The sequence below is a fragment of the Anarrhichthys ocellatus genome, unplaced genomic scaffold (genome assembly GCF_004355925.1).
Source record: "Anarrhichthys ocellatus isolate YVR2014 unplaced genomic scaffold, GSC_Weel_1.0 scaffold81, whole genome shotgun sequence".
Taxonomy (NCBI): domain Eukaryota; kingdom Metazoa; phylum Chordata; class Actinopteri; order Perciformes; family Anarhichadidae; genus Anarrhichthys; species Anarrhichthys ocellatus.
This window is the reverse complement of record NW_022280111.1, coordinates 341,101-353,220: the sequence shown is the minus strand read 5'-3', so window position 1 is coordinate 353,220 and position 12,120 is coordinate 341,101. Positions and strand designations below refer to the sequence as shown.

Below are 12,120 nucleotides of genomic sequence, written 5' to 3'. Positions count from 1 at the left end.
TCCTCCCCAAATTACAAATACCATAACAAAAGTCACAAATGCGTGGCCAGAATTTATCATGCTTTATTAATAAATAAACAAGGACATTTGATGTAAATTACCAGTATTGCACATAGCTCAGACACAACAAGTGTCAATTGCTAAAGCATCAGTTTATTTCTATGAACAATACACAGGCTGTACCAAATAAAGCTCTACTCCCAGGGAGGAAAAAAAACAAAAAACAAAAAAAAAAAAAAACCATATATACACACACTTCACAAAACATTAGTGAACTCACATTAAAGCTTTGGCTGAAGGTTTCTTTAGAACAGTAACTCAAAACTGTTGGCTTTCCAAACCCATCAAATAGAAACTGAAATTCAATCTTTCACCCTAAAATCTAATCCGAACATAAAGAACTTTTTAATAATATTTTTTTTCTTTTTCTTATTTTTTATTTTTTTTAAACACAAGGACAGCTCGGGACACCACACGACAATGATAACACAACCATCTACCCAGATGATCAGTTTTTAACATGTCAATGATAAAATATATAAATAACCCTCTTTATAAATAATCCCTTTCATGTCACCATTTTGCTTCAACTCATGGTGCAGTGCAAAGTAACAGTGTCAGAACAAAAATAACTGCATTAATACCGAGTGTAACAGAAAGCGCAATAAATCTCGCAAATACTTAAGTGCTTTTAAGTTCAAGGTCAGGCGTGTGCATGCGGGGTTGAAGCCTTTACGCATCCGGCCTGTGTGTGACGTGACGAAGAGAGTGCAATCCCATGATGCAACAGCCCCTGATGAGAGCGGCGATGTTGTACACTGGAGCGATCCCGTCCACGCCGTGCCGCGAATACAGCCAGGCCACCGTCGGTAGCACAGGTGCTGCCACCGCGACCAGATCCACCAGGAAGCTGTTGCTCCAGTAGCGCTTGCCGACCACATCCAGTCCCGGAGACAGACGGGGTACTTCCTCGCCAACATTGAAATCCAGCTCCTCCATGAACCGCCGGCTCTCCACAGGTTCCGAGCAGCACAGGCCGGAATCGGCGGAGATGTCGGGGCTCTCTGGGGCAGCAGGACCGGGCACGCCGGGTGAGGGAGGTGTTGAGTCGGGGAGACTGGCAGTGGTGGAAGTGGGCAGGTCTGGGAGACCCAGAAGACTGCTGGGGGCTGACAAAGCTGCGTCATCCCCTGTTGCCCCATGGAACTTGAGCAGCTGGAGGAGCACGGTCTGCACATCTGCAGACATGGGCATCGTGTCAGTCTGGATTCCTTTATCTTCCGTGTTCTGCTGGGAGAGTGCGCTCGAGGAGATGTCGATGGTGGTGAAAGCTACGTTTGGTAGAGCCATTGGGGGTGCAGTAGAGTCATCGATCAACTGTCCCTCTTCTGACAGTGCAGACACCCCAGGCCCAGACTCCGTCCCCGCACTCAGCTTGCCACTACAGTCCTGACTAAAATCCACCGCAGTAGACATGAAGACCTGCTCCAAAATGTCCGCCCTGTTGGCCATCTCATCGTTTACCAGCAGCCCGCTATCCGCCAATGCCTCCGCCCCCAGGTTACCCAGCTCCATTCCACCCTCCTCCTCCCCCACCAGCTTCTTCCTGCAGCTGCTGGGGCTGTCGCAGATGAAGTCCAAGGAGTTGTCGTCCTGGAGGCTGACGCCGCTCTGGGCAAGCTCCATGCTTTGCAGCAGGGACTCCAACTTCCTGTTTTGGATATTGATGTCGATGAAATACTTCTGTATTCCCTTATCCTTCTCCAGCAGGCCGCTCTTCATCGTTTCCACCACCTGGCGCAGCTGCTTGATCTCTTTGCGAGCCTCTTTGAGGGACAGCTGAGCCTCCACCCGGTGACACTCCTCTTCAATCCAGTCTTCCCTCATTCTGCCGAGCTGGGACTTAAGCTCCCCGACCTCCGTCTCTCTAATGTACAGGGGAAGAAAATGTCCAGAGGGAATGAAGGAATAGTTTGACATTTTGGAAAATCTGCTTGCCGGTAGTTAAGATGAAAAATTTGATGCCACTCGATGTGAGAAGGGTATCGATCTTTTCATCCAACTCTCGGCAAGAAAGTAATTAACTTTATAATATAATTGCAAACTACTTTTATAACTATTTAAGGAGATACAAAGTATCAGGTTAAAATAAGTTGCCTTGTTTGTTTCATGTACAGTGCATGTTTTGTGCAAGTAGCATCAATGCAGATGACATGATAGTAATTTCCCAGTGGGTTCACAATCCAGAGGATTTGAATAGTTGCAGGGCAGCAGTATGTAGGCATTACGTCACAACCATGGTTTCACCTGTTCTTCCACCAATACGACCACCGGCATCGTTCCTTAGAACCATAACAAAAGCTACAGATACAATCCCAGGAGCTTCTGTGCTGCTATATCTGAACTAACCTGTCACAGACTGTGTTCTCAGACTCCATCAGTTTGGTCTTCAGGTGTCTGATGGCCACTTCCTTCTGCTGTAGAGGGGTGAGATACTGCTCAGGGTTCGGGGGTCTGATGCCATGGTTGTCCCCGCAGGAGTGGAAGCGGCCCGGGTTCGCTCTTCTGTTTGTGAAAGAGACCATTAGGTTGATTAAAAAAAAGGCAAAGTTTACCCCTTTAGAACCAATGGTTACCCCATCAGTTTCCAACCGGATATTTTGAAGAAACAGCAGAAAAAACTATTTGACGCTTAAAAGTAAAACCGCTCCCCACAGACGGTAATTTGTCTGGCTGAGAGAGTGCTGTCGGGGCAGAAGCTCTCTGAAGCCTGGAATTACTGTGACACAGGATTACTGGCATGTAGACTAGAAGGGAAAAAAGCACCAAAAAAACCCTAAAATGCTGGTTTATCTAAATACAAGCACAGTTGGCAAGGAAAGAAATCACCTTACCAGAAAAAACACCTAAATCTAGATGCCAATTGCATTCAACTGCTCTTTGCATTTCCTGATTTGTGTTTCATCATTGTCAAAGAGAACTGATAAAAGGATTCAGGATTCGTGATTCTCTCTCTCCCTCCCTCCCTCCCTCACAGAGGATGAGTGGGTGGATTTGGACAATATGTAAAGCAGCATGTAAGCCCCTCTCTTCCACTAGCACAATATCCTAGCAACCTGGGATACTCGAAGCTCTGCATCCCTGCCAGAAATAGAAACAGCCCAGGAGAAGGTAGCATGCCAGAGGAAAGGATGTCACATGACTCTTAGGAAAGCCGACAGGACAGCGTCCTGAAGTGACAAGAGTGGAGGGCTATAATGCATTTATGGGGAGCTGTAAACATGAGATAAAGAGGGCAGATTCCTCTACTGCATAAAAACTCAAAAGGATGTTTGTCATTTATACTGCCGAGAGGATTTTTAGGTTGAACCGTATGCAGGGCGGAGCTGCCAACAAACCTAAGAAGTAAACCTTCCAAGTAATGCAGAGCCTGGAGCACCATGTCAGAAATCAATGGGCTTCACTTCTGAGCTTGAGGCTGTTCAGTTCACTCATCAATTCTGGCATTTTTAAATATTTATGACCCTGTTCTCTCCTCCAAACCAAGGTGCATTCACTGTAATCCTGTTAGGTATGGGATGCAGTCTGCAGGGTCACTGTCTGGTTACCATATTCAGACATTTGCTATATTAAATCCTCATTAATCCCAACCAGAGCCAAATCACGGCCGATATAATCCCAGACGGCTGCAAGAGAGGAAATGATAAAACAATCCGAGCTTAATCCAGCCACCCACTCACTAACTCATCGTTATGCTGCACATGAGTCAGTCCAAATCTCTCCAAAACCTACTTGTTTCGCCAAAGGTTGGATTTGTAATGAATCCAAGTAGGAGAAATGTGGAAAGGTCAGACATGACCAGGAGTCAACTCCAAAAAACCACAATGGTTATTCTGCGATTGTTAATAACGCATGCCGTGAGAGCTGTGTTTGGTATACCTGGAGGTGGGGCTGGAGTTGCAGCTGCTGGTTGAGGAGGCAGGTCTGGGTGGAGTCCTGTAGGGAGCGTAGAGTTCTGCATTGCGGTTGGCTGTAGGGCTCCCGGGTGGTTTGAACACTGGGAGCGGTCTGATGTGGGAGACGCGACTTGATAAAAAAAAAAAAAAGCATTAGATAATCAGAAAAAAATATTAAAAAAAGGGAGAAATTATTTTTAAGTTAAGCTAGAAGTGCCTTATTCTAGCAGACTATACGGATGGACCTCATACCTGCGTGAAGGAGCTCTCTTTCCAGCTGAAATGGAGGCGAGGCCCTCCCTGGTCTTCAGACTGCCTGTGCTGCTGGAGGAGCTGAAGTCAGCCTCACTACCTGCAGGGAGAACCATCAGTGTTATAGCACTTAAAGCGAGACTATATCATTTTGAAAAGGTGATTTCTTACAATCTTCCTCCTTAAATCAAAAGTTGAATTCATAAGAAATAAAACATCCTTGCTCAATTCAACACACAGGGTTTTTCCTGCTCCAGCCTCATTTAGTCGGGTGTGACCAAGTGAGTATTTAAAAATGTATGACGCAAAGTAAAAACAATATGCTTCACTAAAAGAAACATGTTTGTTTGTGCCGGCTTGTGGTCCCATTCCATTACCCCTGTGGTTAAGCTATAGTCTTACTTTAAGCCTCAACATTCAGCCCAACATGAACACTAATGCTCTTTTTCTGTGCCATCATTGATGGACAATTTCTTCTTTTTCTCCTATCATGTTACAGTGTCTGTAAAGAGGACTGACACATATTCTCAAACAGCAGCTTTTGGATGGCCTACATCCCCATAATATAACCTTTGAAGAGCAGGATATAGAGGTAAACCCCTTTATGTTCATTACAAATACCATTTACGCTGCAGAATTAGCCAATAACATCCAGTCACTGTGTGTAACAAGACAGAGAGTAAGAGGCCTCAGCACAATACAGAAGCCTAGAACATTTCCAGCTAAATTGTTTGAGCAGAGAAAAACAGCTCAGTAAATATTGTGCTGAAATGATTATGAAGAAATTCAAAGTCGTACCTGAGCAGCATCTTTTACCATCAAACAAAACCATATTAGTGTGTCCTGTGATGACTGTGACAAAGAAAATATTTCAAAACTAATGTGATCCTCCACCACTGTGTGAGTCAAACTGCTGCTCTGTGCACTTCAACCGGTGAACTAACCTCCGGCTAATCAGCCTAATTGGCTAAGCTCCCAAACCTTCTCCTCAGCCAATCAGCTGTCCTCCTCATCTTGACTCATGATCAAGCAGTTTTTTTTCCTTCTCTTTCCTCAAATTTAAAGTGAGGAGATTTTGGGATAAAGGTTGTTGGAGTTTCACTGTTTCAGTTTCACTCCAGTTATTATTCTCCTTTTAGGCAAGCAGCTGCTTCCCGGCCACTGTCTGCTCAAGTCAACATACCAGGGAAATCTGCTAGCTGCTGACATGCGACAAAAACTAAGTTATTGTACTTTGGTCTTTGGGGAAACACTGGCAAGTATATATATATATATATATAAATACAGTATATATATATATATATATATATATATATGCAGTGTGCTGTGTATAAGTCAGTGCATATGCAAGAATCAACACACCCAAACCAAATGATATCTTATTATAGGATCATGATAGTGCAGGTCCAAGGTAAGGGTTAGGATGTTGTTGATACTCATTCTAAGTTTTCTGAAAAACCTAAAACATTTTCATTACGTTCTCTTTTATCTGTGCATTCTCCTTTACCTCTGGCTTTCATGGCCGACCTCAGCTCCCTCTTGTGCCTCAGGGCGCTCCGTGGTTCGCCGCTCCACTCGGCCATCACCCTCACCCTCTTCACTTTGGTCTTGCGCTCGGGCAGCTTCGGCGAGCCGTGGGCACTCTGCTCTGAGCCTGACGGGGTTTTGGAGGGGGACACAGACTGACTAGTGGGGCAGCCGGTGTCATCTATTGTAGACAGGCACACAGACAGTAATAGCCGAGAACAGGCGGCGCGGGGCAGGCAGCGAACACAGGCAGAGCTCAAGGTTCAAGTCCGGGTGTTATCTGACAGTTAGCGCAACAACGGCTGCTCACTTTAAGAAAGTTGTCAGTGTGCTTGTTGCGTGGTAGGTTTAACAGTGTACACACACACACACATGCACATTTACACAGGAGTGTTTCTGGAGTGTAGTCTTGTATGTCTTTAATTTCCTGTGTTTGTTAAAAGAAACCTCACTATATTTTTAGTTTGAGGTCGTATTATCCTGCGTGCAGGAAAGTATTTAAGTTAATTTACTCAGGAAATACATTTTAGGGAATAACCACAAAAATATTATCATATAAAACAGTTAAAATCAGCCCCACCTTGATCAGCTAACAATAACATGCTGCTCACATGTTTATGCACAGATGATCAAATGGAAAACACTCTAAGTGCCCTTTGGCATTATGAGTACTTTTACTTGTATTACTTTAATATCATTTGGCTGATAACACTTCTGTACTTTTACTATTTTACTGGAGTATTTTCACGCTGTGGCACCAATACTTTTACTGAAGTAAAGGACCTGAATTCCTCTGCCATCACTGCTTTCATCACACATACAGTAAGGATTTAACATTTTCCCAACCAACCAATACAATCTTGCACCTGAAAGCCTGTAAATGGCGTTCAAAGTATCTGGTGTCCTCAGACTGGAGCTGAACTTCTTACCAGAGCAAAAGCTGTTGGTGCTGATGGTCCTTTTGGAGTGGTCTGAGCTGATGTCACACTCCTTCCCCTCCTCCTCTGAAAACTGCAAATCAGACAGAGGCGAACCTTTGTCCTTTGGTCGGAAGGGATGGAGAACCAAACGTGGGATGCGGCTGCGGGGGCTTCCTTTCTCCGGCGACTTCTTTTCCTATTCGAAGTAACATCTGTCAGAGCTGCAGATGTAGCCTCCCACCTTCACTGAGTGGAACTTCTTTTTCAGGATGGCATATTTTCAAATTAATAAAAGACTGGATTTTGTTTTATTGTTGGTTGTGTGCCTCATGATGACAGCTGTAAGGTCACGTTTTATTCATGTTTTTCTTTATTGCATTGTTTAAAGAAAAGACACTTCTCTTTGGGAAAAAAAACTCATTCAAACGTGCAGAAATCTGTCAACAGTGACCAGAAGTAATTGATAAGACTTACCTCATATTCTTGGAACGGTCCCATTGTGCTTCACTCAGCGTTTTCCTCTGTCAAATGAAAAACGAGGAGAAATATCAGCAAAGTTATTTTTTCTGTGGTCTGTGTATATGTGGCAGCGTTTCGACGTGGCGCTGAAACCCTTTACAAACAAGGGCCCTCTGTCTGAACTCTGTTACGCCACTAGATCCCTCATACACACACACACACACACACACACACACACATCCTGCCTGGTACAGACAGCACAAGAAGCCCAGAGCCAGCCACGACCAACACACACTGAATTTATGGGGAAATTCTACATGTAAACCCTAAAAATAAACAGCCAAGAACCTTTTTAAATCAGAATGTGTCAAGTCCTTTAACAGTCAAATGAAGACAAATACATTTAACAGCAAGTATGTAGCAACGCTAGTGGCTTAAAAGCAGCTGTGCTTTGAGCTAAATGCTAATGACTGCATGCTCACATGCTCGCAGTAATGATAATGCTAGCATGTTGACGTTTAGCAGGTACATATTTAACGTCTTAGTTTGGCTTGTTAGCATGCTAACATTTGCGGATCAGCCTGTACAGCTGAGGCTGGTTGGAATGTCATCACCTTTGCACATATTTGTTTAGTTGTCGACATATTTCAATAATAAACAAAAATGTCAACCTTGTGGAGGCACTAGAGGAAAAGTTAGGGCTTCTCCAACTCATATAGGATATATCATCTGTGGACCATGAATGTTTGTACAACATTTCAAGGCAATCCATCAAGTATATGTTGTGATATATCCCCGAATAAAATGCAAACTTTGATCTGCTGGTAGCACTAGATGAAAGTTAATAGGTCAAGTCATTCAGATTCATCCTCAAGGGACCATGCATGTCCGGACAAAATTTCACAGCAATCCATCCAATGGTTGTCGAGATATTTCACTCTGAACTACAAATGTCAACCTGATGGTGGTGCTAGAGGAAAAGCCTCTGGGATCCATCATCTGGGGACCATGAATGTCTGCGCTAAATTGCATTGCAATGCATCAATCAGCTGTTGGGATTTTCAGTCTGGACCAAAGTGGTGGGCCGACCAATAGATTTCCATAGAGCCATGATAGCGTGGCTAAAAACAGAATAAGAGATAAGACAAATGCAAATGTAGAGTTCAGAGTCTCCACAGATACAACTATAAAGACGAAAGATTGGTATTACTCTTTTCATATTCTTGTTTTTCGTCAAAGTCATCTTGGTTTCAGATGATCAAATGCAGCACAATAATAGATGAAAGGTGTCCCATTTCAGTGCACTGCACTAACTCTCCTTATCATCCTTCTGTGCCAAAACTGTGGGGCTGCCGCCCAAAAGCTACAAAGTGCCTCTATCATTGGGATATAATAGACGATGGAGCGATAAAATAGGACATCCTCTTAGAAAAAAAAGGTCTCATTTAGAGACCAAAGTAGAACTCTTGCCAAAACTTTTTCGTAAATGCAAATTCAAACAAGGAAGAAACATATCTTATTGATGCTTTGAAACTAAATAATGCAGAATTTCTCTCACGCTTGAATAAACTTTACACAATCACTTCACGTCATTTCCTCTCAGCATTGTTGCCTAAGGGGGTCAGTTGCGTAAGAGCATGCATGTGTGTTTTTTTGCATTGGGAATGATGTAATTGAACCCAAGGCCTGTGTGCTGCTGCCGCTTCGGTGAACCCGAACACTTGCTTCATCCAGATGTTATACTTTTTCTAAGATTTTTGCCTTGATCATGTGGATTCCCCAAACAACCCCCTGCCAATAACAGAATGATATCACCACTTGACCTAATATAAGCCAGGTACCCTTTATGAGCAGCCCAGACTCGTGCAAAATCCTCTTTCTTCAAACCACAGCGGCCCAAATAGGATTGCAAAAATAGAGCAGAGACTCCTGGGAGTCAAACTCAATCCTCTTTTTTTTTTATCAGACTCAAAAATAGATTTGCGTGCTGTGTGGCCAACACCACCTTGCCTACATTTTCACTTTTATCTTCAGGCATCCACAGCATCATCATACCGAGGCATTGCACAGCTGCCTGACGCACTGGCACAGCAGAATCAGATTATCGGCACCAAACAGGGCAGAGTAAACCACAACCCGTGCCCTAGCAACAGTCTTAGCAACCGAGGGCAAAGCGCTTTACGAAGGACTCCAGCTATAGATGGGACCAATTATGTGTAAATCTGCAAAGACTTTAGACTTGTGCTGCTCATCCTGAGACGCTATCCTTCACTGAAGAAAATATCTAGAGTATGCCGAAGTGGTGTGGGGCTGTTCGCCATTCAGCTGTACAGTGTTTTTCTCACACTGAATGAACATTGTGTCCTTGAGCCAGCATTTGTGAGCTCAGGAAAGAAAAGAAACTAACAGTGAAGACAACAGGTTTAAAAAAGCCATGATGATGGATGTTAAAATAATTATTCCAATGAGCCTGTGATGTATGATTACGTACACTAGTAAAGTGCTCGACAAGAAATTAGATCTGAGGCAAATGAAGGAACAGGGGCAGAAATACTTCAATAAACAGGGTGTGGTTGAGAGGAGAGAGTGGCGTTTTTCTATTTTAGGAAGTGATTTTTTTTATAAATTCATGCAACTACAAGCACCCTTATGAAGGAAATGCAAGAGGCTTCATCAGAACATGCAGTAAAGCATCAGAGATCAGACTGTGGCATCCACGAGCCAAATCATTCAAAAAGGAATCGTCTCATGTTATTCGTACTAATAATATGTTGAAAGTCACTCAATAGTGTCAGCTTGTAACGTGAAACCCTGTGAGGTATTTGGATACAGACGCCTGCTCATGCATCTGAGCTGTGGTGACATTTTTGCCTGTTTCCCATGTGTTTGCACTTGTCCTGAACTAGCCCATGTAAAGTAGGATTATGCACCCGGATCCTCTGCATGACTCCAGACAATGTTGATTGGCTACCTACTGGGCGACAGGCTAAACATTATCTAAGTTGCAAACACAGGATTTTCAGCTCTTTTGAGCATGACGAACTGCTCCAATCTACCTATGTCAGCGATAGACAGTCACTTCAACAACTCAACAATACATGAGTGGCCTGATTAGGAAGTAGATGAACTGGGAAAGGTACCCTTGGATAAACGCATGTCGGTGGGATGCGGAGATCATGTGTACATGACTAGTAAACAAGTCTTTAAGCCTCCACTGAATCTATTTCCCGTGTCCAGATGGTCTGCTTTTAAAACAGCATGGCGTGGGCGTGAATGATAAATTCCCTTAACCCATCCCAGTCTATGTGCTTTTTAATGTTGAGAACTCACACGGACTAATCACTCCCATCACTCCATCTGTTAAGTTGTGTAATTTCAGTGGTCACGACATTTCGACACTGTGTGATCGTTACTGAGCATCTATGTCCGAACGCAGGGAGCCTGTGCTCTGAAAATGGAAATATCTCATTCTTTTTCGGTGCAGCGCATCATTTGCAACACTCGTTCTGAGCTCCTCAAGCCCTTAAACAGACTGCATCATCACTGCATGACATCAAGACTGAGTAATCACTTTGACTTTCAGTGATCATCCCAGGGAGCATAAAGCATATTGAAGCCGATGCCAAACACTGATAAAATGGACTCCTGGTAGTCCAGAATATGTTCATTAGGTTCGTACCATACATAAACAGCGGATTGTTATGATAACACCCTATGGCATCATTCTCTCTGTTTTGGCACCAAATGGTTCCACACAGGACCTTTACGGTGCTAAACCCTTTTAAAAATACATACAATTCTAGCAATAAACTATATTTAACAAATGATATCACCCACCGAATCTACTCTATGCATTGAAAAGACCCTCCCTTATGTTCACATGTTTACATGCCTCCTTTTGTTTTCCACATCTCACTTCAAAGCCATTTTCATTATAAAGGCTTGTTCAGATCTCTGAGTCCTGATATCCTCTGACGATGACAACATCTTCTCCCACACTGCCCACAGATGGCTTGTGTTATAGTCTATCATGATGTATGCAGCAATGGGGATTTTCGTTTTATTTCATCTGATGCCCCCACAGTTGCTGTGAATGTTTATTTTTTTTTACCCTCCGGGAGATGCCTCGAATAAAAGGCACGCGAATTATATATGTGATTGTAATCAATGGAGGTAAACATCCAACTTCAGACCTCAAGTGTCCTCATTTCACCCAGAACCACCCAAAACATGGATGATGGTGCATGCGTACATGTGGGTGATTCGACAAAAAGACTCGTTCCTGAACTTGTAAACAGCCCCTCCTCTCCTCAGCCCACCTGCTCCCACCCCATGAACAGTTTAATATGTATTAATTTATTTTAATTTTAACCCAATGGTAATGATGGATTGGTTCGAAATGATCTTTCGTGAAAGAAAAATAAATGACATGCTTGCCTGGATGTGTGACGGTGGTTTCGTCGCAGAAGGATGCGCGTCGGTCGATGAAGCACAAAAGGGTCGTTCCGCTGCTTGTGCTGGTGCTCCGGTAGTGGCAGCCTCCGATCTGCTGTTTGTATGTTGGGTGGAGGAGAGAGAGAGAGAAAGAGAGAGAGAGAGAGAGAGAGAGAGAGAGAGAGAGAGAGAGAGAGAGCTGCGTGCAGAGAGAGGAGGGCACACACGATTAAACAGAAAGCGAGACCACTGACAGTGCACGCGCGATATGACTATACCATCCCGAGGGTGTTACATAACGCGAGAGGCATTACTTAACCACTCATTCCCCTCCATCACGTAGAGCCGGCTGCTGACGTATAATATGCAGTGACATGTTTGTATAGCAATCTGACATATGATCAACATGTAACTGACACACCTGATATAAATCTAAATATCCATTTTACCACATGACACACGCCTCGATACATTGCTCATAAATACACGTTCTAATATGATATTAACATATCCTCATTTTAAAAATTCAGAATATTTATCCTAACGGCTCTTGCGTGGATTTGTGGAATTTA

The 12,120-nt window shown here is 43.5% G+C and overlaps 1 protein-coding gene across 3 annotated transcripts; it reads right to left on the bottom strand.

Moving 5' to 3' along the window:
* Positions 1-47: 47 nt before the first annotated feature.
* On the bottom strand, positions 48-11,657 carry sybu (syntabulin (syntaxin-interacting)). Of its 3 annotated transcripts, none has more exons than XM_031874479.1 (8): positions 11,552-11,657; positions 7,130-7,176; positions 6,665-6,851; positions 5,716-5,916; positions 4,209-4,308; positions 3,940-4,086; positions 2,410-2,565; positions 48-1,927 (listed from the first exon to the last, which is right to left on the bottom strand). In XM_031874479.1, the coding sequence occupies exons 2-8, from the start codon at positions 7,151-7,153 to the stop codon at positions 733-735; spliced, it is 2,010 nt and encodes a 669-aa protein (XP_031730339.1). In that variant the 5' UTR covers positions 7,154-7,176; positions 11,552-11,657; the 3' UTR covers positions 48-732. The 3 variants fall into 3 exon arrangements, with proteins under 3 accessions (XP_031730339.1, XP_031730340.1, XP_031730341.1); XM_031874480.1 differs by having other exon boundaries at positions 5,716-5,862; XM_031874481.1 differs by lacking the exons at positions 5,716-5,916; positions 6,665-6,851; positions 7,130-7,176; positions 11,552-11,657 and adding an exon at positions 5,007-5,482.
* Between the last annotated feature and the right edge of the window lie 463 nt (positions 11,658-12,120).

Excerpts from the sequence above, each read along its gene's own strand:
- sybu (XM_031874479.1), bottom strand. The coding sequence starts at position 7,153 with ATGGGACCGTTCCAAGAATATGAG. Across the intron at positions 4,087-4,208 it reads AAGAGAGCTCCTTCACGCAG|TCGCGTCTCCCACATCAGAC; the intron begins GTATGAGGTCCA and ends TTTTTTATCAAG. Across the intron at positions 2,566-3,939 it reads AACTCCAGCCCCACCTCCAG|AAGAGCGAACCCGGGCCGCT; the intron begins GTATACCAAACA and ends TTTCACAAACAG.